The 27,716-nt window shown below is 34.8% G+C and overlaps 2 protein-coding genes and 3 long non-coding RNA genes across 5 annotated transcripts; all 5 read left to right on the forward strand.

Annotated features, from left to right (window-relative positions):
- The first annotated feature begins 2,630 nt into the window (after window positions 1-2,630).
- Window positions 2,631-7,281, forward strand: LOC124455904. Its single transcript, XR_006952039.1, has 4 exons — window positions 2,631-2,878; window positions 3,755-4,116; window positions 6,484-6,748; window positions 7,223-7,281. It is a non-coding gene; the product is annotated as an uncharacterized LOC124455904 (long non-coding RNA).
- A 6,140-nt stretch (window positions 7,282-13,421) lies between these two features.
- LOC124455834 (steroid 17-alpha-hydroxylase/17,20 lyase-like) lies at window positions 13,422-16,684 on the forward strand. The gene is given in 4 exon segments (XM_047006453.1): window positions 13,422-13,547; window positions 13,732-13,822; window positions 14,992-16,035; window positions 16,038-16,684. Coding segments are annotated over 4 exon segments (1,647 nt in total). The 3' UTR covers window positions 16,424-16,684.
- Window positions 16,685-21,247: 4,563 nt separating this feature from the next.
- On the forward strand, window positions 21,248-23,252 carry LOC124455905. The gene is made up of 3 exons (XR_006952040.1): window positions 21,248-21,686; window positions 22,052-22,126; window positions 22,958-23,252. It is a non-coding gene; the product is annotated as an uncharacterized LOC124455905 (long non-coding RNA).
- Window positions 23,253-25,272: 2,020 nt separating this feature from the next.
- On the forward strand, window positions 25,273-26,178 carry LOC124455902 (receptor-type tyrosine-protein phosphatase F-like). Its single transcript, XM_047006509.1, has 3 exons — window positions 25,273-25,483; window positions 25,725-26,015; window positions 26,084-26,178. The coding sequence occupies exons 1-3, from the start codon at window positions 25,327-25,329 to the stop codon at window positions 26,161-26,163; spliced, it is 528 nt and encodes a 175-aa protein (XP_046862465.1). The 5' UTR covers window positions 25,273-25,326; the 3' UTR covers window positions 26,164-26,178.
- A 462-nt stretch (window positions 26,179-26,640) lies between these two features.
- LOC124455903 lies at window positions 26,641-27,375 on the forward strand. Its single transcript, XR_006952038.1, has 3 exons — window positions 26,641-26,707; window positions 26,787-26,850; window positions 27,212-27,375. It is a non-coding gene; the product is annotated as an uncharacterized LOC124455903 (long non-coding RNA).
- The last annotated feature ends 341 nt before the right edge of the window (window positions 27,376-27,716 follow it).

The raw sequence follows: 27,716 nt of genomic DNA on the forward strand, positions 1-27,716 counted from the left end.
ATTACATATTTTGTTACATTTATTTATTTTTTGCTTCTTAGGATATTAAAAAAGGTCGTATGGTCCGTGATTCATGACATATCGTGGCCGGTTCATGATGTTCATAAAGATGTTCACAGTATGGTGGAAATTTAATCTGAAGTTGAAGATTCATAGAGAGCTGCTGATGTAAATGGAAAAGTGCACTTTAACATGTGTCGCTGGAATATTAGCAGTTGATTAACCCCGTCGCTCTCGTGGTTATAATTCAGTGATTTAAGGTTTGAGTGAAGATCTCTACATGAATTTTGCAACAAACACGAAAATATTTATTTTCTTAATCCAGTGACGGAGCAGGTCACCGTGGTACCTGTATTGATATATCAAATCGTGTGGACCAAGCCAAAACTGTCCAAGCAATTAATGCGTTCCAATGCATCCAGCAGATTCAGAATAGACACCACAGTTCGTTGAAACAGCGGTACGCTTGTCTTTATTATTCTCTTAAGCCCCAATTGCATCAACACCCAGAGCTATTCTTATCAATGGACTATGCAGCCTCTACAAAATAGACCATAAAAAATTTTGCTGTTATTGACTTCATGTTTGAAAAGGTATTGTGATGTTTACAAACACTTTGACACATTTATGATTAGGTCGAGTGATTTTTCGATAAATTGATTTATCGAAGTTATTGTCATGCTTGATGACTATCATGTTATTGCTTTGCTTGTATGTACATTTAGCTTTATAGAACCCAAATGATTCTTTTTATTTCCGGAAAACGTAGCTCAAACATAAATTTACCAAATTAATACGATATAGTAAAGTACAAAAGCTAGACTAAATCACTGATATTTATGTATTGATGCGCTAAACAATGAAATTGCATGCTTTGCTTGCGCTGTGTGCCCGCTGCATTTGTGTCATCCGGTAACTGTTATTGAATATTGAGTAACTATCATAAAACTTTAGTTACTTTGTTGATTATGTTTAGTTCATTTTATTGATCAAAATTTAAAAACAATGTGGTGCATTTTGTTATCGTATTTATCGCGATATTATCGAATATCGTAATAATTTCCTAAAAAATAATCATGAGCTGATTTTTTTGATAATCGTCCAACGCTATTTATGATCATCGTATGTTGTATGGAAGTTACCGAATTTCTACTTTAAATATCGTGCTTGTATTCGAACTTTGCTCTCAGTAACGTATAATACCCTCATATTTGGTTGTGCTTTAGAAATCATCTGCATTGTTTCTTTAGAAATCTGTTGTTTTAATACAGTTAGTAAAGATTATTTACATAGCAAGACAAATTTGCAGGCTTTCTATGTTAAATGGTGCACGGTTGTTTTCGTTGCAGGGCTTGACATTTGGTTACCTGCAAGGAAAATTTTCCCAAATGCTTCGAAAATCTGGTCTGTAAGGACGTGTGGCTTAACCCACGTACGAGGCATTGCAGCTGCGTTCCGTTTATCGCAAACGTTCACTAGCCTCACGTGTGTATATTTCATCAAATCTTTGTTTTCGAAAATCTTTTTCAAATCTTTGAAAGTTTTTTACAAATCTTTAAAACCTTTAAAATGTTTTAAAAACTTTTGTTTAGCCTTTGAAAATTTTTGTTTTACTTGAATCTACGAGATAGTTACTCATCAAAAAAGGCTTTCTTTCCCGCGTATTTGACCAAATAACACGTCGCTTCCTCGACAACACCTTTTTCCCCAAAACCTCCCGTCATTACTGCTCACAAAAAATCCATCTACTTCTGTCTTTTTTCATAGGTATGCATTCCATTCAAATACACACATAAATAATCGCCTTAGTGCTGCCGCTTTTCCGCATGTACTAATGAAATTTGTTTTCCACCTTTCTTAACGTATATTTTCTTTCTCCCCTTTAAGGAAAAAGTTCTCAAACCTCAGAGATTAGATGTTGTGTGTTCATTAAAGTGTTATAGCTGTACGTATTGTATGTGGGTCAAATCACACGTCATTTACACATCGGCTTTTCGTAGCACATGAGAATATCTCCATTTGAAGGTAACCAAACGTAACGCCTAGCGTTATTGAGCATTTTTGCTAACATAAACATGTCTGGAGATACCCCCAACATGGACGATTTTGATAGAATTTCCTCTTCTCACGATTCATACAAACTCTTTCTTAATGAGAACCTCATAGTCACTAGCTACAAGTCTTCACTTATCGACAGTATAGTAAAAATACAGTAGAGCAAGTCCATTGAATTTTTTGTGCTACGTATATCTCATTGCGCGTATGATTACTATATTGGCAGCAAGTAAATTGATTTTTTTTTAGTAATAGGAGTGCTGAGCTGGCTAACGGCAGTCTGTTATCTAATTATATCTACAGCAGAAAGTTTCTTAGCAAAGTGGACCTTTGGTATGTTTCCTTTACTATGACTTAACATCTGTCCAAGGCAGTTCTATTCAACTCTTTTAATTTCAATATATTTTGCTTCCTATTTTCGTAATTTATATAATCTATTTGACACCGTCTCATTTTGTATTCTAACACCTTATGCAAATATGATTATTTCTCATAACATCCTATTAAGCATGCAATGCTACCCAACCTTCCGATTTGTTAAATACGGCCTTATAATGCAGCGGATGTTGAGTTTTATTTTATGTTTTTCTACGTGTTTCTGTGCACCTGTTCATTTCAGAATTGTTTTATTATTTATGAGGAATATTTACTCTAAACGTCCCTAATGAATATTTTGATGAGAAAATACGTCAGTAAACGTCCCTGTGATAGCAAGAGGCCACCATGTTATTACATAGTTAAATGCTGTTAATGACCTAATGTTGACAATGACCATATACAGTCTCTCAGATCTATAACAATTCAAACCAGCGGTTCATAACAGGTAATTTTACAAACAAATCTAAACAAATTTCGAAAAACAAACAGCAAAAAATTTCAAAACAAAAAGAAAACAGGAGAGAATGCCAACTATTGCAAAACAGCGAGGACAAAAAAGTAAAGAAAGGCTTAGTTTCAGTTTAAATAATACTTTATAATAAACTTTTATTAACTTGTTTATTCGCTCTTCGAGCATGCGAGGTCTGCATATAAAGAATTAATTGATGCGATATTTCTCTTTAAAGAGTTCCCAATTAGTAAAGGCCTTATATTACAACTAATTTTAATTTGGTATTTCAAAATTTATGTGTTTCTACATGTTTTCCTTCCACCTGTTCACATCAAAACGTAGGCTTAACAACAACACTTTACAGCTAATTCACATAGCTAAGTTACGAAGAAAATTGTGAAAATTGCCTAAATTGAAATGATTCTTCTTGTTGTAGTAGACTTTGATAATATCCAACAGAGTGGCTGTCCAATGCATCAATTAGAAGTTTGTTTTTTACCAAATTAAAATTAATATTGAAATGTTAAATTGTTGTTCTTAATTCTTTACCGCTGAACCCAATCACTTAAACCATTTTTCATTCATAAGTCATTATTCTTGAAGCGATGTTTTTCTTGTCATTTCTCACTGTATTTTCGCTGATGTCGTATTGTGTCTATTGTTTAAACAAACACCTGTAGGCAATAAAGTTACAGCTGGTATTACGATGTAAATTTTACTGTATAGTTCAGTCCGACACAATTTGTTCTATTTAGGGCCTAAAATTTTGCTAATGACTGTCAGCAAAATTGAATTTACTGTTGGTAAAGTTGATAGTCAAAAACTTAAAATACGTTTTATATTGTAACAATATAATTTTTCGTCATTGAGCACTTGAAGTCATTAACCTGTTTTGCCGTGTTTGCCCACATTAGATGCATTATTTGTGTTTCGTTGCTTCGTAGCTATAAACAGAGGTAATTCTCTAAAATATCAAAAACTCTATGTTCTATAACATTGCTTTGTCAACCAACAACAACATCCAAATTTCCAAACATTTAAAGTATTATTGTTGATTCGTAAAGGATAGGATTTGACGCAAAACAAATTCTATAAAATGTTGAATAACTGGGGCAGATGGCATGAGTGTTTGTATATACTCAATACGGCACTGCACACTAGAGGAAACAGCCTTGGCCAGCAGTTGCAAGTAAAACGTTGCGAAAGCCACAACTCTGTTGTTCGTCTGACTTGTATGTATCTTAATTTTTCTCTGTTTCTTTAAGGTGTATATCTGCAGTCGCCTAGTTGTGTCCGTTTTTCAATTAATAAAAAAACAAAGGTAAGATGTGATGTAGTTGATAGTAAAACGGAAGTTTCCTTATCTTATTTATATTAATTAACACTGCAAATTTTTTCTTCGACTGAGTTTGGCAAATAAGTGTTAATACAAACACCACACAACTTACGCCCCCCAAATGATTTGATTCTTATAGTAAATGGAGAGATTTTTTCATTTACTACAATACTTCCACGCTAGATGTAGGTCTTGGGACAGGTTATCACATTAATGTTTTGATTCATATATTTATATACTATCATATTTTTTGCTCAAATCTCTCAACTACCTCAAAAGCAAATCCTATTACACTGTTTTGTAAAAAATTTTGTTCTTTAGTGGAACCTGCGAAAAATTAAAAAGAAATCCCCTAAAGATTTTTAATTCTTATGGCGTATTCATTGTCATCAAGTACTCCACAAATAACTGCAAGCAAAGGATTAAGCTTGAAAAAATGTAAAAAGTTGCACAACATTTCTACGATTTTCTGTGATATTTCTGTAAATTTTCATAAAAGAATTTGAGCAATCTCAAGATAACGCTGAAACCCAAAACTACTTAGCTGCCCTTAATATTGACGTTCGTTTATTTCGTAAGCTCTTTCCTTCTCAATAGAAAAAAAGCTCCGCGGTGCATGTAATGTAAATATCTAACTCCCTTTCAACATTATTTTTTGATCATTATCTTTTAAAATTTTTAATTTATTTAGTTAATTTTTCAACTGTAACTTTTTGAATTTGTCAACTGAGCAATTTAGCTGTTTTATACCTGCTAATGTGTTGAATTCGATGAATTAAAAATTCGAATGAAAATCCAATATGGGTATAGCATTAGAGACAATACGGGTATAAGAATACAGCTATAGAGGCTGCGTTACAAGAAATTGTAAAGTACTTTATGATTTCATAGGTTTTTTACATGTATCATGACATAACAGGAAATTGAAATGAAATAGCTAATGGGAAGCTCTGCATGCACAATTGTTATTTTCAAATTCAGATAAAGAATTTTAACATCGTCTTGGGTTTTTAATCTATTGTATCTAAAATAAATGATGTGATGTAGTTGATAGTAAAACGGAAGATTCTTTATCTTCGATGCTTTGTTAACATTTATTATAGCAAAATTTTTCTTTGACTTAGTTTGGCAAATAAGTGTTAATACAAACACCCCACAACTTCCGCCCCCCAAATGATTTGATTCTTATAGTAAATGGAGAGATTTTTTTATTTACCACAATGGGGACAGGTTTCACATTAATATTTTTATTCGTATAATTATGTATTATCATATTTTTCGCTCAAATCTCTCAACTACATCGAAAACAAACCCTATTCCACTGTTCTGTAAATATATTCGTTCCTTCAGCGGAACCTGCGAAAAATTAAAAAGAAATCCGCTTGAGATTTTCAATTCTTATGGAGTATTCATTGGCAGTTAGTACTTTACAAATAACTGCAAACAAAGGAATAACGAAAAGCTTGGAAAAATGTAAAAAGCTGCAAACCATTTTAAAGATTTTCTGTGATATTTCTGTAAATTTCTATAAAGGAATTTGAGCAATCTCAAGATAACGCTGAAACCCAAAACTACTTAGCTGCCCTTAATATCGACGTTGGTTTATTTCGTAAGCTCTTCCTCCCCAATAGAAAAAAAGCTCTATGATTTCATAGGTTTTTTACATGTATCATGACATAACAGGAAATTGAAATGAAATAGCTAATGGGAAGCTCTGCATGCACAATTGTTATTTTCATATTCAGAGAAAGAATTTTAACATCATCATGGGTTTTTAATCTGTTTTATCTAAAATAAATGATTTGCTTTGATTTTAATTTGATCTCGCTTTCTTCACTTCCTTAGCGCTATCCACAAAAAGGCATTTTTTCATCGTTCAATAAATCTCTTGAAACACAAGAAGTTGAAATTTAGACTGAACATAGTAAGAAGTATAAAGTATAAATTTAAATTTAACCAAGTTTCAATATTTTAAGAACATTATAACCACGTACCTATATAATAGCTACAGTGGCTACCAATAAGAGAGCCATCATGCAGCCATATGAGACTAACTCTATCTATTTCTGAACAGTTTTTCTCGCTACACAATTTTGCTGAAATGACTTTTTTAGATAATGCTCATATATTGCTCAAAAATACGTTTTGATCGTGATCTGCTTGCATCACAGATGTAATTGTGACGTAGGCATTTTCGATCTAAATATAAATTTAAAGTCTTCTGTGATAACGTACATACATCCAACAATCAATTATAATTTAGAGCTTTACTGTATATCCTTGGATCTATGCAATGATGAGTTTAATGATATGGTGGTTATTGTGGCTGTTATTTGGTCAAGGATTCACAATGAAAATGGGTTGGAATGAAGAACTTGAGTTTTGTGAAGAAGAATGGAAGAAATTTGTGGCGGACAAAATTGAAATCGATTCGAAATGCAACAATACTCGTACACGTTGTTGTGTTGAGGAGAAGAAATATCTCTTGGAGCGATTTAAAATGTTTAGTGAAATATGTCCACTTGAAGGTAAAGTAAACAACAGTTTAGTTTACAGTAAGTACAGAACATCAACTGGCCATGTACTTGGCAAACAATCACAACACTTATATTACTGAGGTACTGTTTAATTTAAATATGTAATTGAAACCGTGTTCTTAGAAAGTGCAATAAAGTAAGGTACCTAAAGTAAATGGTTTGAACCCGTAAGGTACATGTTAAAGTACTCAACTGACTTGGATACACTAGCATTGACGCAGCATAATCTCTCGTTCATTGTTCATCTGTCTAGTTACAAAAGCAAAGTAATATGACAATGCAGTCAAAAATAGTAATATATGTAGTTATATGATAAAGTCTGTATAGTTATTGTCTATTTGGGTTTAAGGAGGACTTTCAATTCAATGTGAATAGTATGTAACATTTTGTGGCCAAATGAGTGTCACTTTCTACTTGTTCTTTTTCTCTGGACAACCAGTTAAAGATAACTTAATTTCTTGTTAGGGACATGTGGATGCAGCCCGATTATTATGAACGTTACTGCGCCATTCTACGGATATCGTAGAATATATAAAGAACCAGAAAACTTCACGTGTTCACATAAGTACATAAATGAAAGAGTAGAAAAGTATTATCTTGCACGTTATACTATCTTTGGAATCGGATAACACAAATTCCTTTACACGTATGTTTTATACGGTGGAAAGAATCACACTTGCTATGTTGTCATCAACGCGAACCTAAAACGACAAGGTACATGCAAGGGTAGTTCATTTTAGTTTCTCCTGTATCAGTTTAATTTATAGTGCAACAATATGATTATAATGCTTCATATTCAACTTCGCTCAAATCTATACGACACTTTGACCTATATTTAATTCATCATGTACGTATACTCTTATGTAAAATTTCTTTGCAGTTGCAAACCTAATAGAATACACTCCGGAACAGCCAAGCATGTTTAATTCGTCATACATATATCATAATGTAAACCTGTTAAAGAGTAAAAGCTCAATTCAAGAGCGTGTCTTGGTTATTTTCGGGTTTATTGATTTTATTCATTAACGATCACGTTGGAAGATTTTGGTTGTTTGTTAATGGGTGTGAGGGTTAGGGTTAAGATGTTCATATATTGATCTGTGCTAGTTAAGCTTTATTATTATAATACAACGGTGATGCAATCTCGATTGTGATTGTCTAAAAGCCTTCAAATAATTGTCAATACACTATCACCTAGAAAAACATTGAAAATTACCTGTAGGTGACGAATTTTCTTTATGAGACAACTGTATATACAAGAAATATTTTGGTAGAATCTTCATCGAGACTTTCAAGTGTTTTACTCTGCTCAAATTATCGGGAATATAGACGAAAAACACCGAAAGTGTTAAACTGTTTGTCCAGAGAGTTTTCATCGCGTATTTACAGGAAATAGACGAAAGCGAACCGCAAAATTTTCAATCAGACTGCAGTCAGCGCTATCCCCCTCAGATTTGCTTCGGTAGATATCCAATTGACCTCGGTCTGAATATTCTTTTATATCATGCTCAACTTAATCCAAAATATGTTAAATATTTTTAACGGGAGAATGTTCTTATATCACTTCAGTAGAAATAAATTTCGTTGTATATTAACCCTCTGTATAATATCCCTGTACATATTTGTATGCATCTCTCCTCTGCATGTATAAACCTTTATAAACCCGTAAAAAATGCCTCACGATTTTGTATAAGCCCTGGCATGATATTTATTTAAATTGTTTGGAATTTTAAATTGTGCAACTCTGGTATTCTTATTATCAAGAGCACTATTTCACAGCACAACTTAAATGAACTCCACCAAAAAGAGTGTACAGCTTACAGAGTTCACAATTCAGTTTTACATTGAATTATATATTCCTTGTCTTCAAGTTTGAATAATACCAACCTAAATCATCAACTTTTTTTGGGCACAAATTTGTATAAGTGCTTAGATAAACTTCCTTTTCATCAAAAACGAAAGTCATGGGAGTTTATACAGTTGAAAAATCAGGTTCAGCAAACAATCTTGAAATATTTCAAATATTTCAATTGCGTAAACAAACCATAACTCTCTCTTTTCCATCGTAACAGACCGTGCGCCGTGAAATTTTTATTAATTGATTTTTTACACTTTTCAACTTGTTTGTAAAATTTTCAGTCTCCATGCCATTGAACTAAAATACATGCAACGCTGCATCAAGCATATAATTGAACCATATTTTACGCTACACACGCGAGATTTTACCCAAGACACGCGCATTTAGTGTTTCGAGTTCCTCTCGCGGAGTAAAAATTGATTGACTACACACTCGTGTCTGCGGTAAAGTCTTGCGTGTCTGGGGTAAAATCACGGCTTTAAAATAATATTAGGCTTTTGTATTGCAGGTAGCGTTCCATGTATTTTAGATCAATGCTCCATGCTGGATGCCTTAAATTGTTTCATACGCCATTATTTTTAAAATGACCCTCAACAGCAATTGGTTTATTTAATTCTTTAAAGGTTGAATTTCAAGATGACTTTTTTGGAGTGTTTTTCCTATATTGATAGAATTCAGTATGCTAAATTATTTTTCATAAAGTCATATTATTTTTATATATATATTTTGTAGAGTGTGGTATTTTCAATCAATTTTATCATGTATCATTGTCCTTTTCAGATATGAATGGATTTTCATCAAACATGTTCAGTCAGGAAAGTGTGTTTATTATACTCTTCTTACCTGTATACAATGAATTGTTTTGAGAGTCAGCTTATTTTAAATTTTACAATCTGGCTCCATCAATAGGTCGAATACAACAAGGTGTCTTGTGAGATCAATACGTTTCTATAAGGAAAAGTCAGAATCAATACCATAAAAACAAATTTCTATAAACATATTTAAATCTCGCTTTAAATAATTGGTTGCAAATAAATCAATACACTTTCTTATACAAAGTTCATATGTAATGTTTATGCAGTAGCGTATCATCGACTTAACTCTTTATGCAAATATTTCATTTAATAAATACGACGAGTTGTTTTAAAATAAATTTGTTTCAACATCTTATTTGCATCTTCAGTATAATAAGAATATTATGTATATGCATGATAATTTTATATAAGAGTAATATGATGCAGTGATACAATTATCAGTAGATTATAAATATTAAAATGAAATACTGGTTGGAACTAATTTATGAGTGTAATTACAGGCGGAATATAGTGTTAAAACGAAAAACGTGAACGTTGAGATTACGATTAGTTTTGTTATTGTGAAATGCTTCTTTAAAACCCCGTCGTATTTATTAAATGCGCAATATCAATAGTGTTTTACGCAGTTGCAGCAAATATTTTGTGTTTACTGACCGTAAGAACAATAGATTTCTAAAGAATGTCTTTATGAGTAAATGATTTGTTACATTTATTTATTTTTAGCTTCTTAGGATATTAAAAATGGTCGTATGGTCCGTTATTCATGACATATCGTGGCCGGTTCATGATGTTTCTAAAGATGTTCACAGTATGGTGGAAATTTTATCTAAAGTTGAACATTCACAAAGAGCTGATGATGTAAATAGACCTGTCATTGTTATATGAAGGTAAAACACGTGTGACTCAAATATTAGCAAGTGATTAACCTCGTCGCTCTCGTGGTTGTAATTTGGCGGTTTAAGGTCTAAGGAAAATCTCTACAAGAATTTTGCAACAAACACAAAAATATTTATTTTCTTAATCCAGTGACAGAGCAGGTCACTGTGGTACCTATATTGCTATCTCAAATCTTGTGGACTGAGTCAAAACTGTCCAAGCGATTAATGCGTTCCAATGCATCAAGCTGATCCAGAATAGACGCCACAGTTCGTTGAAACAGCGGTGTAAGCTTGTCTTTATTATTCTCTTGAAGCCCCAATTGCATCAACACCCAGAGCTATTTTCATTAATGGACTATGCAGCCACTACAAAATAGACCATAAAAAATTTTATTATTATTGAATTCATGTTAGAAAGGGGATTTTGATGTTTACCAATACTTTGACACATTTATAATTAGGGTTTTGTGATATTTCGATAAATCGATTTATTGAAGTTATTGTCATGCTTGATGACTATCATGATATTGCTTTGCCTGTATGTACATTTAGCTTTATAGAACCCAAATGATTCTTTTTATTTCCGGAAAACGTAGCTCAAACATAAAATTAGCAAATTAATACGATATAAAAAAGTACAAAAGCTAGACTAAATCACTGATATTTATGTATTGATGCGCTAAACAATGAAATTGCATGCTTTGCTTGCGCTGTATATCATCAAAAAATCTCCTGTTGAGTAATTTGTTTCAAATCAACACTGCAGTATTTCCTTCATTGTCATCGAGACAGTTAATTTTATACGCTAGCCAATTGACAATTGTCAAAAAAAGATTTGAATTTTAAAGGTTTGATTATTTGTACATGGAGAAATTGCGCGTTTTCGATTTTTTACAAATTCATTTCGATGAAAGCATGCGTATTTTAACTGCGTATTTTAACTTTTTTTTTTAATGGCGAACAACAAATTTTTGCTTTTACTTTTGCTTTTCTTGTCTTTCAAAAACCGGTAAGCATTTTTTTTATCATTTAGTGTTTACAAATGCTGTATGTTTAAAGTTTTCATTCGTTGATAATCTCAAACACAAAGATTTTGTAAACATATTGTTGTAGGAAAACATTGATTTAGAAAATTACAATGAGACGTTCTGTTGATTGACATGTATACTTGAGGATACACGATACACATGAGTACTTGAGGATAGACTATACACATGTGTACTTGAGGATACACTATACACATGTATACTTGAGGATACACTATACACATGAGTACTTGAGGATACACTATACACATGTGTACTTGAGGATACACTAGACACACGTGTACTTAAGGATACACTATACACATGGGTACTTGAGGATACACTATACACATGAGTACTTGAGGATACACTATACACATGACTACTTAAGGATACACTATACACATGAGTACTTGAGGATACACTATACACGTGAGTACTTGACTATACACTATACACATAATTACTTGAGGATACATTATACACATAATTACTTGAGGATACATTATACACATGATTACTTAAGGATACACTATACACATTAGTACTTGAGGATACATTATACACATGACTACTTAAGTACACTATACACATGACTACTTAAGGATACACTATACACATGAGTACTTGAGAATACACTATACACATTAGTAATTGAGGATACACTATACGCATGAGTACTTGTGGATACATCATACACATGAGTACTTGAGGATACACTATACGCATGAGTACTTGAGGATACACTCATACATATGAGTACTTGAGGATACACTATACGCATGAGTACTTGTGATACATCAGTACACATGAGTACTTGAGGATACACTATACGCATGAGTACTTGAGGATACACTATACACATGAGTACTTGAGGATACACTATACGCATGAGTACTTGAGGATACACTATACGCATGAGTACTTGAGGATACACTATACACATAAGTACTTGAGGATACACTATACGCATGAGTACTTGAGGATACACTATACGCATGAGTACTTGAGGATACACTATACGCATGAGTACTTGAGGATACACTATACACATGAGTACTTGAGGATACATTATACACATGACTACTTAAGGATACACTATACACATGAGTACTTGAGGATACACTATACACATGAGTACTTGAGGATACACTATACACATGAGTAATTGAGGATACACTATACGCATGAGTACTTGTGGATACATCATACACATGAGTACTTGAGGATACACTATACGCATGAGTACTTGTGGATACATCATACACATGAGTACTTGAGGATACACTACACAATGAGTACTTAAGGATACACTATACGCATGAGTACTTGAGGATACACTATACACATGAGTACTTGAGGATACACTATACACATGAGTACTTGAGGATACACTATACGCATGAGTACTTGAGGATACACTATACGCATGAGTACTTGTGGATACATCATACACATGAGTACTTGAGGATACACTATACACATGAGTACTTGAGGATACACTATACACATGAGTACTTGAGGATACACTATACGCATGAGTACTTGAGGATACACTATACACATGAGTACTTGAGGATACACTATACACATGAGTACTTGAGGATACACTATACACATGTGTACTTGAGGATACACTATACACATGTGTACTTGAGGATACACTATACACATGAGTACTTGAGGATACACTATACACATGAGTACTTGAGGATACACTATACACATGAGTACTTGAGGATACACTATACACATGAGTACTTGAGGATACACTATACACATTAGTAATTGAGGATACACTATACGCATGAGTACTTGTGGATACACTATACACATGAGTACTTGAGGATACACTATAAACATGAATATTTGAGGATACCAATAATGTCTTATTTTCTCTCTTTACCCCCCTCCCCCTGTGGGATTTCTTGTTATCATTCAAGTGGGGATTAGTAAAGGCGAGAGGCTAAATAAAAAGATGCTGGGGACTAAGTAAATTTTCACACAAATTGTTTTCGCATTTTATATGTAATTCACATGCTTCAATATTACTTGTTATTAAAATACTCAATCCCCATTCTTTATGCAATGTCGTCTGAGAACCTGACAAAGTCCATGCTTAATACACATAATCTCGTTGTTCAGAGACTTGGAGGTGAATGTATGTCAGGGGTTTATTTTTTGCTACCTTTCAAATGTGGGATCATTAAAAGGGTGAGGTGGGGTAAAATAGGTGTGGAGCTGTTAAAGTGGGTACTCGAGGGTACTTGAGGGTACTCGAGTGTACTTGAAGATTTTAATTATGGTGTGTCTATGTTGTGATGTATACGCTTTAGAAAATATTTTTGTCTGATCGAATTTTTTTTAACATATGTTATTTGTGCTTTTACGTATTTAGAAAGCTAAGCTTGAGGGAAAGAAATCTGGTGTTAATAAAATGGATGTCGATTCTGACGTAAAGGAATACCAACCATACTCTTTTTCTGATGGTAAGTTACTATAGAATTGGATTTGATAGTTAAGATTAAGAAACTATCGATTGCATGAAATAGATTCGATTTATTAGGTTTTATTTAAATGGTTTTTAAACACAGCCAGTAATTCGCAGTTCATAAATTCATGACGCAAACTGCTTGAAATTTTTCAAATATCTTTTAAAACAAAGATCAAAGAATAATTTGTCTGTTAAATTGTCGGCAGAACGGCCGAATTTCGTGATTCAAGAATACTTTCTGTCGTTTCCTCCTTTCAAAAATACATTGAACATATAATGGTTGCAAGATTTGGCAAAACATTAAGGATGAAATGAAGCGCGCATCTTTTTAACAAGCAAACACGTTTGTATTTCCAGTCTTATTGGGCTCGTCTAAAGGTTAACATCAAATCTGTTAGTAAAATTATGTCCTTTTGATTGCCCATGATGCAACATTGTGTCGGTCTGGCGTCATCACTCCTGCTTCGATAATGGCTTTGCCACTTTGCCAAAGATTAAGTATGTAACGAAGCGTGTCTATTTAACAAGCGAACATATTTTATATTTACAATCTTCTTGCACTGGCATCAAGGTTGACAAATTCTACTTAAGTACACATTTTGTGTAAAACCTTGATTCGTGGCGTAGAAAAGCATTAACGTGGAGCGTTGCCCTCTTTTCGAGGTAAATAATTTTACCGTGTATTGTTTTTATTTCGTGGTACGCGCAATAAATCGATTATCGCAACAATTTGGACACTGTTGACTTCATTTTGGAGAAGTGTTTTGGATAAAGTGAGGAAAATCGTTATTTCCTTTTCAACACTCACTGATAGCGTTTTGACGAACGTACCCTATAAAGGCCTTTAAAATATACGAGTTGAAATCGTTGGGGAGAAGATTATTCACTACATCGTTTGTTTTCTGAATGAAGTGCTCTTCTGGACAAAGAATTACTGGTACGTTATTGATTATTGAAACGTGAGTTTTTTTTGCACTCCAAAAAGTGAAACTTCAATCGGATTACATTGCAATTATTTTGTGTTGGCACGCGTAGACTCTCAGAAAACGCTTAACAGCATTTCTGATATCGTTTTGCGCCATGATCGAAGTATTAGTTGGCATTATTTTGATATATTTTTTCTGGAGAGTTCTCTTTTTCTATTGGTCACATTCAACGTCACGTGATCTGCCACCGGTCCATTTCCACTTCCCTTTCTGGGAAACTTAAATCTGATTGGTACGACCGTTCACATTGATTTGGCAAAGCTTGCTAAGAAATATGGCGATCTAATGACAATCTACTTCGGAAGCGAGCGTGCGCTTGTCGTGAGCAGCTCGGAAATGGCTCGGGAGGTACTCGTGAATCAATCATTTGTTTTTGGTGGACGACCGTTGAACCTACCTTACGCGGCCATTTTGTTTAGTCACGATGGTAAGAATATCGCTTTTTCGAAAGAAATTTCTCAGCGTTGGAAGAAACAACGTAAAATATTTCATGCTGCTTACAGGACGTTTGGTAATAGTCTTGAAAATAAGGCTTGTGACGTCATAAAGGATCTTTTGGCTGACCTGGGAGAAAAAACGGTCACTCCAAGAAACATTCCGCAAGATATATTTCATTGTGTTGCTAACATCATTTGTGCCATAACATTTGGGTTCAAATACGACAAAGATGACCCAGAATTCCATGCTCTCATGAACACTTTTAATGTTGTGCAGCAGTATGTTGCCCCTGGCAACCTCATTGATGCCATCCCGTTGCTAAGGAGATTGCCTTTGAAGAGCGTGATTAAACTTAAGTCGGCCACTAATCTTTTGGACACGATTGTTTTGCGAATATACGGGGAGCACGAAACCGCAAATCCAGTGGAAGACTACGATTTGACGCATGCGTTTCAGAAGCAATCAGATGACATCATGGATAGTAAGAGTAATGACGTCATTTTAACGAAGGAAGAAATAACTTGTATGATAAAAGATATTTTTCTAGCGGGAATTGAAACCTCGACGTCAGTGATCACGTGGGGGCTGTATCTCTTGGCTTTTCATTCAGATATACAAGATCAGATTTACGAAGAGATGATGCAAGTTCTAGGCCCCGATTCTCCCCCGACATTTTCCGACCGTCATCGACTACCTTTGCTCTGGGCAAGCATCACAGAAACGTTAAGATATGGGTCTATTGTACCTTTACTTCTACCCCATAGGGCAACATCCGATGCAAAATTAACGGTTTTCACATTCCTAAAGACACGACTGTAATCGTAAATGCCTTTGCTATTCATAATGACGCAAGAACTTGGCATGACCCGCATGTCTTTAGGCCAGCCCGATTTTTGAATAGCTGTGGAAATTATTCGACACCACCGCCTTTCTCGACGCTTCCATTCTCGGCAGGCAGTCGCGTTTGTGTCGGAGAGACTCTCGCGAAGATGGTTGTGTTCGATGTCATTGCCCGGATGTTATATAGTTACCGTATGACATTGGTAAACATGAAGTATCAGAGAGTGGAAGCTGACATGACGAATACAGCTTCTATTCTTAAGCCGAAACATTTGCAAATAGCTCTTGAAAACGTTGTGTCTAAACATGAAGTATCAGAGAGTGGAAGCTGACATGACGAATACAGCTTCTATTCTTAAGCCGAAACATTTGCAAATAGCTCTTGAAAACGTTGTGTCGTAAAACTGACGCAGTTGATGGAACGACAAAATGTCACTTTTAGTTTTTTACTCTTGGTTTAATGACCAGTAGATTCATACGTTAAAATCTTTCATACTTAATTTTGTATATTATCTTGATGTAATCTTTTTCTGATATATTTAAAATAATAGTATTGTTCTTTAAATGCATAAATTTCTTTCGAATTACAAAAATTATACGCAGTGTTCAATTTGTCTTCTGTCACCATGCATCAAGTACATTACCCCTTCTTATCCTTGCATGTAGTAGATTAGCCTCCTTATCCATGCATGAAGTACATTACCTCTTTCATCCATGCATGTAGTAGATTACCCTCCTTATCCATGCATGAAGTGCATTACCCCTTCTTATCCATGCATGAATTACATTACCCATTTCATCCATGCGTGTAGTAGATTATCCTCCTCGTCCATGCATGAATTACATTACCCATGCTATTCATGTATGAAGTACCGGATCCCTCGTTATCCATGCATGAACCTTTTTCATCTTTGTTTGATTTTCAGACACTGGCTCTAATAACAGTGGTTTTTACCAGTTGCAAGCTGTTCTGACTCATCAAGGACGATCATCGTCATCTGGTCATTATGTGGTATGGATCAAAGGGAGTAACAGTGAGTAAAGGTTATTATATTGCATGAGTCAAAGGGTGTAACAGTGAGTAAAGGTTATTATATTGCATGGATCAAAGGGTTTAATAGGGAGTAAAGGTTATTATATTGCATGGGTGAAAGGGAGTAACAGTGAGTAAAGGTTATTAAATTGCATGGGTCAAAGGGTGTAACAGTGAGTAAAGGTTATTATATTGCATTGGTCAAAGGGTGTAACAGTGAGTAAAGGTTACTATATTGCATGGTCAAAGAGTGTAATAGGGAGTAAAGTTTATTATATTGCATGGATCAAAGGGTGTAATAGAAAGAAAAGTCTTACATGATTGGACTATAGTTTCTTTCTTCAACCTTAGATACTAAACATATTGCATCGGGGTGATAAACACCTCGATTCAAACGTTTAAACACAATTGATTCGCGAGCTTCGCTTTTTGTTTTTATATTGTCAACATATGTCTCGTTGCTGCAAGCTTTTTTCGTAAAGGTCAAGTCCAACGTTACATCAATTTCCTGTGCGTTTTATTTTTCTAAACAAGCCCGTTGCAAAACATTTTAATCCATTCGAGATCTTTATAACAAGTGAAAGAACAACAGCTATTAATATATTGAACATGGGTGAAAGTATTATTATATCACCTATTCCATCCAACGCGAGGAGTTTCTCCGCATTATAAGAACCGTTACCTTCTTCATGATAAAGAGTCTTGACCAAGGTAATCCCGCATAAAATAACGTGTATAGCTAAAAAGATAGACTCCACGATATTATCGCGTTTGGTCTGAAAGGGAACACCAGCATGTGACATATCAAAATCGCCACGCAGATCGTTAAAGCGACCAGCATTCGTAATTTAACATCGTAGAGAAAAGTCAGCACGACAATTAAAACCAGTCTACGAAAGATGAGAAATCCTTCCCACGGTATGCGCGAAGTTGTGGAACATTCATCGGCTTTATAAAGTCTGAATGGACCCTGTAAGACATGAAGTATCCTAGAAATACTGTTCGTACTCTTTGCGGTATGACTTTCGATGTTTGTTTCTTCATTGCTCGTGTTTATCTCACATATATCCTGCATCGTATTGTCGTAGTTATGTTGTCCCATTCTCGTGAAACCGCGTATCCTTGTGAATAGATACATTCAATAGCAGCAGAAGGGTAGAGGGAAAAGGCAAGCCATACAGAAGTGCTTGACGGTGATCTTCTCAAGTCGTAGAAGGTGCGATCCGAGAACAGGAGCAAGACAAAACGGCAGTATGGATGTTATGAAATATGCCAGGAAAATATAATGATATAGCTGATAACATTTAACGTTGCCGTTAATGTGGAGAACTTGCTCATCATCCAATGGAACACAATGCAGCAAGGATAAACAGAGTTGAGTGGATGATGCGTACATAAGGAGGGAGATGAGCGTATATGCTGAAGCAATGCGCGCTTCGAAACTTTGGTCTTTTCCGTCGTCTCTTGCATCAGTCTCAATGGAAAACGGGATGTCTCGTGACGTGTAAGATTTAAAGCGTTTACAGACGAAATTCTTTAAAATTGTTGCCGTGAACAGCACGGCAAGAAATGTGAGAAGGACGTAGCCCAGCGAGTGAAGGATTGTTTGTTTTGTGACGTCATTAAGGTCACGAATTGGACATTCCAGGAATGGAATACTCATGATAATGAAGTTGAAAATTTCTCCGATCTTATTACGTACTTCCGTAAGGCTGTTTGACGGGATTCAAAATTAGTTGGACTCACCAAGAAACGGCTGATTTGGTAATAGTAGGAAGTGGAGGAAGTGAAAAAAATTCGCTTGACAAATCGAATTATTTCTTCACGGTAGAGAAAAAACACTAAATAAACAATACAGTAGCCGAGGCCAAAGAGAATAGCATAATAATGACCGCAGTTAGCGTTTGGAATGCATGCTGCAGAAAACAACGATACCGACATGCCATGCGGGCATTCCCCGCAAATTTTACCTTGTCTCTTTCCATGGCAACTACTGTATGTGACGCAGTCATTGCCTTGGCAACAGTAACCGTGTGGGCATCGTATGAAACGGACTGATTGGTTGACTTTATATCCCCAGTAGTTTGGCTTTGCTGTCAGGCGACCATTGTAACATTGACCGCCATTCGCGCAGTCCTGACAATTGATACTGTTGGTGATATTGTTATGAAGTATCACACGACTTACCGAATAAGTATTCCGCTGACATGGTTTACATTGTACCATGAACTCGTTGCATTCAACGTATGCCTTATTTTTGACCTCGTAGCAATACATCTTTTTGGACATCACATATCCGTAGGGACTAAGGATCTTGAGGTTGTCCTGAAGACGGAAACGACGTACATTATCGGGCTTCGTGAAAATGTACGCGATGACGTTTAGTTCATGTTGGGTGGCGGTGATATTAAACGTGTTGTTTTTTTGAAACACCACGAAGTTCTTTTTTTGTGAGAAGATTAGCGTCGAGGACGATGCAGGATTCGAGTTCTCGAAATAACAGTCTCTAAATATGACGGAAACACTGTATGAAGAGACGCCAATGACAGCATCGTTGGGCTCATTTCCGCCATAGTTATCGATAAACGTGCATTTTGTGAACAGAAATTTTCCAGGATTTAAATGGAGATTGTTAAAACGACTTGAGCGATATTTATGCGTGTTTATGAAAGTGTTGTTGACGAAACGTACAGCTTTGCCTCGAAGGCCACCACGCGAACGATCAAAAAAAACGTACAAAACGGATGATGTGTTTTCAAATAACGAATTAGAAATAACAACATCAAAGATATCTACTTTTTGCAGCGGCTCAAGTCGAAGTATTGTTCCTGTGCAACGGTTGTCTTTAGTGTTAGGTTATTTAGATGAATAAGCGTTTGTTTTCGTTTCTTTGCGAACTTGTTCCCCTTGATATAAAGCGTATTTCCTGTTTTAGTTCCAGTGCATATTCCAAAATGATCTGTGAATTTGCTGCTTACAATTGTGACATTACTATAGACTGCCATTGGCAATATTTGTAGAAGCGATCCGCACATTTTCTTTTGCTCGCCATGAAAATGACAGTTTGACACGAAAACGGTCGTATGTTGAACGTAGAGTGTCTTTTTCCATAATTGTTCGAAGGAGACAGGACTGGCGCGAAACGTACTGTCGACAAGATGTGCTGTTAGATTTAGACAACTCATTGACGCCGATGGGTACGTACGACCATAAAAGTACTCTTGAGGATCGTGATGGAACAATCGTGAGCTGATTTTGCTGCGATTGCTGTATTGGAAACTCGGAAAACGCAGTTCCTGATGTAAAGTGCGAATCTTGATCGTTTATCGCAGCGAATGACCGAGTTTGAAGATATCAGAATCAAATTCGTCGTGTTTATGGTGATCTTTTCATTCAGTGATGGTATTTTGAATAATTGAGCTCCTCTTTTGCATTCAATTGTCGGTTTGCCTTTGTGACCTATGAACGTTAGGGACTTGTTAAGATATGTAACTGTTCTTGAATCTTGGCATTCGTCATATGGCTTGTGCGCATATTCAATGAGAATCTTCTCACCAGGCCTTGCAATCGTTATGGCGTGTCTGATCGTTCGACAAGGACGATTTCTAAAACTACACGATGGAAAATCTGCGCCATTTTGACTGACGAACAACGATTTTGTAAGTACACTTTGACAAGCTAAAGAAGGAAATTCGATTATAAACGCTCTATCTCATCATTTGTTCTTGTAAGTACTCTTTAGGAAATTGCTAAATGAAATTTGACAGTCTATTTTTACTCATTCGAAAAAACTTTGTTTTGTAAGCAGGTGGTTCCTTTTAGGGGGGTGGTTCCATTAAGGGAAATTCTTTTACGGGGCGGTTAATATGTGTGCGGGGGGCTCAAGGGGGCGGTTACTTTCGAGAATGAGCGCCAGTTTTAATTCACTGGGATGATTACGTTTTGGTCAACGCAAAAGAAACTGCTTAGTTAGGGTTGATGTATTTTAGCTACGAAGTAGTTGTTTTATTACTGAGTGTAATGAAACATGTTTAAGTTAGTCACGGTTGAAGCATCGAGAGCCCTTTTATGAAAGTTGATATGATTTAAGTTGAAACCAAGTATTTGTTTGCGTAGAGACAAGTCTCATGCAAACACGAATTACGTATTAAAAAATCATTGAACAAAGAATCTAAAATGTCCGTTTGCTGTTTTTGCATCAACTGTGGCGTCATCGCCATCATTTCAAATCACAGCAACCTCAAGACAAAAGAACTTCACGACAAGTTGACTGAATTTCTACCAAAAAGTGTTCACTTGTTCGTGATGATTTAAATTCCAACAACTTACCCAGATCGAATACACTGAAGCAGAACATGACAGAAAACCTCCAACTCAAAGCCATTTTTGTGAAAAACTTTTCAAACGAAGAGAATGGTGAAGTAAAAACGTGGAAACGATGGACGTGGAATGAAGCGGGAATCCTTGCAATGGTCTTATATTAAATAAATCTGTGTGGGCAGCAAACGTCCGTTTAATATCATTAATCATGTCTTGAAATGACAGGTGTTAGTTTACACGTGGTAGGTGGGGCGAACGCTTCTACTTCCTCCTTTAGTTTCTCTTTTTTTTTCAATCGTAATTTTGTCCGACTTTTGAGTATGAAAACATGCGCTTAAGTTGTGTAATCAATGTCTGTAACTAATTTTGCAGGCAACGCAATGCATTTTTATGTTCTGTTTATATATTTTAGACTTTTGAGAATGACTGTTGTTGTTGGTGGGTGTTGACTGACGTTTCGACAACCTTAGATGAAGATGACTCCCGCTAAGGTTGTCGAAACTTTAGTCATCATTCAACAACAAGAGTCTTTCTCAGGGCTCTATCCACATCCACAAACATGTAGCTATACTCCCCCCGGGTTCAAACCATTTATTTTATATTTTAGACTCTTGGATTAAGTGCGACGACGATAAAATAACGCACATTACTGAGGAAGATGTTTTGAAATTATCCGGGGGAGGTAAGATCATCTTCTGCCTAAGTTTTAATGGTGATTCTCATTGTGTTAGGTATTTGCTGCTGAAGTTTTAGTTGAATTTAGAGGAAGGGCTCTTTGAAAATTTTATCAATGCTTTTTATGATCATGTTTTTGCTCCTTTTTGTGTTTGGGTTAGAGCCTCTCAATGATATTGCAATTTTTATATATATTGCAATCAATATCGTATCAAGATGTCTAAACTTTCTTTCAAATATAATGTTAAATTTCTTCATGCCGGCTAAAACTTTTCAGCTTGGAAAAGACTTATTTTGCGTGGGTTTCATCGTCAATTGAGACGTTGAAACGAAAGCGAAACAAAATCTCGAGCATGTGCAACCCTCGACCTTCGGTCTCGGGCTTGCACTGATCTTCTCTCGAGTTCTCCCAAAGGTCTCCTTGGTTTTCATAAGCCTGTGCAAACACAGTAAAAATCTTTTATTTCTTAAATAATTTTAATCTAGTCTATTTTAATACATCATTTGCTCATCATTGGAGCACATTGAACATTCCATTACACGCTTTGACTTATCAATAGTCATTTAGAAAATTCATTAGCGCGAAGAAATAATATTTATTTATGCCGCATAGCATAACAATAGGGAATATTAAAGTAGCATTAACGTGCATTCCATAAAATCAAATAAACATGTATATACTTTGCACGAAAGACGTCTTTCCCAACAGAAATAGTCTATCGCAGATAGTCTTCTACAATTGCAACACCCCACTTCTATGTCATAGAAAATAGCTTTGATTTTATTTGAATGTCTGCTTGATTTTAAAGATCCTTGGTTAAGGCTGTTTCTCCTTTAGGTGACTGGCATTGTGCATATATGTTGCTATACGGGCGGAGAAGACTAGAAATCATTAAAGAATCTTCGTGATCACGTGATCTTAAGAAGAAGTGGATTTTATACCTTTAAAGAATGCGGTATTGTGCCGATATGTCTATGGGTTGATATCATCTTAAAATCTCCTGTTGAGTAATTTGTTTCAAATCAACACTGCAGTATTTTCTTCAGTGTCATCGCGACAGTTAAATTTATACGCTAGCCAATTGACAATTGTCAAAAAAAGATTTGTATTTTAAAGATTTGATTATTTGTACTTGGAGAAATCGCGCGTTTTCTATTTTTTACAAATTCATTTCGATGAAGGCATGCAAATTGTAACTTTTTTTTAAATGGCAAACGACAAAGTTTTGCTTTTACTTTTCTTGTCTTTAAAAAACAGGTAAGCAATTTTTTTTATCATTTAGTGTTTACAAATGTTGTATGTTTAAAGTTTTCATTCGTTGTTACTCTTAACCACAAAGATTTTGTAATCATATTGTTGTAGGACAACATTGACTTAGAAAATAACGATTAGACGTTCTGTTGATTGACATGTATGTTTTAGGGTACACTATACACATGAGTACTTGACCGTACACTATACGCATGAGTACTTGACCGTACACTATACACGTGAGTACTTGACTATACACTATACACATGAGTACTTGAGGATACATTATACACATGATTACTTGCCAATGTCAAGTACTGAATTTTGTGCACCTCTTCTATTCAACGTATTGTAGGACACATTTGTATGACGTTAGAAAACGTTTTGAGCGAAGAATTTAAGGAAAAAATGTGTTACTTTTGTGTTCTCAACTTACATCTGTCTTTTGTTAAGCATCATGACTTACCTTCATCATCAAGACTTACATCTGTCATCGTGGTGTCACTGTATTTTACGCTAACTTGGAGAATTTCACAATTATTCATTTACAAATATATCAAAATATAAACGATTGCTACTCTTGGATAATGAATATTTCAGACAGGGTGGCTGCAAATACTGGGGATTAAATTAATTTTATTCTTGCTAGTTCATTTCGTGCTTCAAAAAATGTCCAATTGTTATTGCTCTGCACGATGATTAACGTTCACTCTTTAATGCAATGTATATCGCTACCGTATTGCTGTTTTTAGACAAGATACTTACGTTTTCTTGTCATAGCTGGCTTGATTCCAACTGGAATTTAACCTTATTTAATAAAAGCATGCAAAATCAGTCGTATTCCTCCAATATATCTTGTGCTCTTTTTCTTTCTTAAGAAAACAGTTTTTGATTTTTCCAATTTTACGTGAATGGAGAACAATATGAGAGTGCACCATTGCTCTCTATCAAATCAAGCCAGTTCTAATGTTATAATGAATTTCAACAAAATCCCTTTTCTATTTAAGGTCATGTTTGTGATAATCCTCTATTAAAAAACGCAGAAAAGTTCCCAGATTCTTGGTTTACTGCCTTCGCAAAGAGTCGTAGTGCTTCTAAAGCAAGGATATCCAGTGGTAGTTTATGGTGTGCTTCTGCTGCAGATGGCAATTATTATTTTCAACTGAATTTCCCAAGTCTTTATACAGTTAACGTTATCACTATCTTTGGAGACAGTTCAAGTTCAAGCTTTGTAACTAAATATCACTTGTAGACAAACATTGATGGTTTGAACTGGAAATCTGAAAAATCCCAGAAGGTAACAGTAGACATATCGAATTTGTATATTATAAATTTAAAGGGATATTTAAAAAAAGAATGAAGTTATAAACTAAGTAAACTTTTAAATTGCTATTTATATACAAACTTGTGTGCAGATGTTGATTCAGCGGTGTAGCCGGCACGCAAAATTGCTGGTTCTATGTAAATTTCAGATCATTATAATTATTCATTTCTTTAGAGATCTATTGTTTTTACAGTTAGTGAGCTCTGAGAATTTTGCACTGTAAGTACTTAATGTTTCTCAATATAAAGTTTTTTTCTTTGAGTATTAATTAAACATGAGTTAGTTGACAAAACAGAACAATTTTCCATGAAGGCTGAAGTGTTAGTTTCTTTCTCTAATGAAATAAACTTATTGAAACAAGCCTTTTCAAATGCAGTTAAGTTTAACACGTGTTATTTGAGAAAAAGCAGAACATTTATTTCACTTAGGGGCTACACATGGTTCAATTTGTAGATTTTTCTTTTATCGTGCAGACTTACTCACAGACAAACCAACAGATCTCATTGCAACCAAATCTGCATTGACGTACCTCAAGGTATCATGGAAATATAAAAAAAAAACTGGTGTAAGACTTGGTACAAATATCTCGAATCCTCTTACAAGATATCTATTGATTTTGCTGAAGGATACTATGATTGTTTTTAATAAAACTCTGGAGGTAACTGACAAGAAACCGTACAACATTACGAATCTTGTTCATTACGCAACGTATAAAGTTAATGTAACCGCTGGCAATTCTGAATGCTTTGGTAGCTCAACTACAGCTACTTTTAGAACTGCTGAAGATGGTGAGTTCATATCAGTTTTTGTGTATACATATCGGCTGTTGTTGCATTGATGGTGTTATTGCCATAGACGACTTTTGAAAGCTCAAATCTTTTCTGGTCGATATTTATTTCAATCATGTTTTTTTTATACTGTATTATATTTAAGTTAACAATGACAGTGTACACTTGTTAGGACTTCTTTCTAAAGTGTATTTAATATTTTATATAAATCTTTAAAACAAATGTTTTTATTTTTGTTTAGTTCCCGAAGGTCCACCTTTAAATGTTCAAATTGTCGCCTTAAGCAGTTCATCGTTATCAGTTACGTGGGAGCCACCAGACAAGAAGAAAACAAATGGAAAGATAGTCAATTACACTGTTTGTATTACACATTTGGAGAATGAAACCTGTTCAATGAAGTATATGATCGAGGAACAGCGTTTGGACATAAATAATGTGAAACCAGGGACAAAATATTATGTTAGTGTTTTAGCTTCTACAATAGTGGGATCTGGATGTTACAGCAATGTTACATGGGTATTTACAAATGGATGTAATTTGTCAATGGTTTATGCACAAGTTTGTTTAAGATGATAAATTTATTCAAGTTTATTTATTTAGTGGCATCTGAACTGTCCACGAAGCAGATTGGAAATACATTGACTTATTTGTTGCAAAATCCAAATGTGGAATATCGCTAACTATGTATTTTACTAGAACAAATTATTGTAAAAAAAACTAAAAGAACTTAAAAGTATTTTTTTGAGTTTTTCGGATTCATGGCTAAGTATAGGACAGTTGGTTTCATGTGGGATCGAGGTAGTCTAAATATCTCTCTGGGGAAAGCTTTGATGACTCGTCGCTTTTCTTTGGCATTGCGGATGCATGCATAACATATATTTTAACCATTAACAAAAGCAGAGGTTATGCATGTGTTTTAAAAAATGTTTTGCCTTAAATTGCAGATATTTCTATGTAGTCTCGATGAAAAATGTCACAGAAGAGAGTCGACTGCCTTCTAACTTTAAAAACACAGACTTAGTGACTTATTCTAAGGCCATATCTTCCACACAACCAATGCCGTATATTGCTGCTGTAGTCTCTCGCAGAGACTTTAAGCCTGATTTTACACTTGGTCATGGTGGAAACACAACACGGCGTTCCAATGGTGAAAGTTATTATAATGGCCCGTTGAATATTGGCACTAGCTACAAAATATTTCAGCGCGTTTTCATAAATGATCAGGTGCGAACATTTATTTACGTTTTCATCAGCATTGATTGCTGCAATTTTTATTCAAATATAAATATTCACTTCGTTTCAGGGTGATTATTATTCCACTGACTGGAGTCCAGTGGCAGCAACTGCCCAAAAGCACAAGTCTTCAGGTTTGTGTTTGCTTTCAATAGCATAAGGAAGTTTATCGATGTCTAAAGTGCAATGATTCAAGATCTTTGCAAAGTTCCGTATACTGAAATGCCTAAAAATTTTTAACGATGAATACAGATTTTGTTTGGTGATACTGCCGATATAATTCCCCTAAATAACTGCCTTAGTGATTTTGTGTACCTCTTCTCTAATTTCATTGCATTCCAAACCCAATTTATACCATAAATAAATCATTAATAGTTAACAAGGATGACTACTCGGGGTGTGAGAGCGGTTACACCCTCAGCTTTACAAAAATGATCGCTGAAGGACAATATGTGTTGGTAATGTTATGATTTGTCATTCAATTTTATCTTGTAGACGGTGGAAAAATTGGAGCCATTGCTGGTGCAGTTGTAGCTGCAATTTTGCTCATTATTTTTGTCGTATTGGTCATTCTTTTTGTTAGGATCAATTTAAACTCTGCTACAGTGCAGTGAACTGCGTATTGTAGTTATTTGACGGCTACTAAAAGTTCTCAAAAATGGGGAAGTTGAATTTTTTTCGCGAAATTATTAGACGTTTTCTGAAATTTAACGTACTATAGAGAATATGATTAAGCATAGAATTTTATTTCCTTTTTAACTATAAGAGTGAACGAGAGTGAATGATTCTGAAGAGTATTTGAAAACAATTTGGAACATAACATCAAATTTTTCGGCTAAGGATGTAGTCAATATTTGAAATAGGATAATAGTTGTAATACTTTTTATCTAAGTACATTAAATAAGAAATAAAGTTAAATTACAAACAAACAGTGGCGTAGCATGCTCAGTAATTTATTTAAATAAACCGGGGGGAACGGGATTTTCATTCATTCATAATT

This window comes from Xenia sp. Carnegie-2017, unplaced genomic scaffold, assembly GCF_021976095.1.
Source record: "Xenia sp. Carnegie-2017 unplaced genomic scaffold, XeniaSp_v1 HiC_scaffold_4, whole genome shotgun sequence".
Lineage (NCBI taxonomy): Eukaryota > Metazoa > Cnidaria > Anthozoa > Malacalcyonacea > Xeniidae > Xenia > Xenia sp. Carnegie-2017.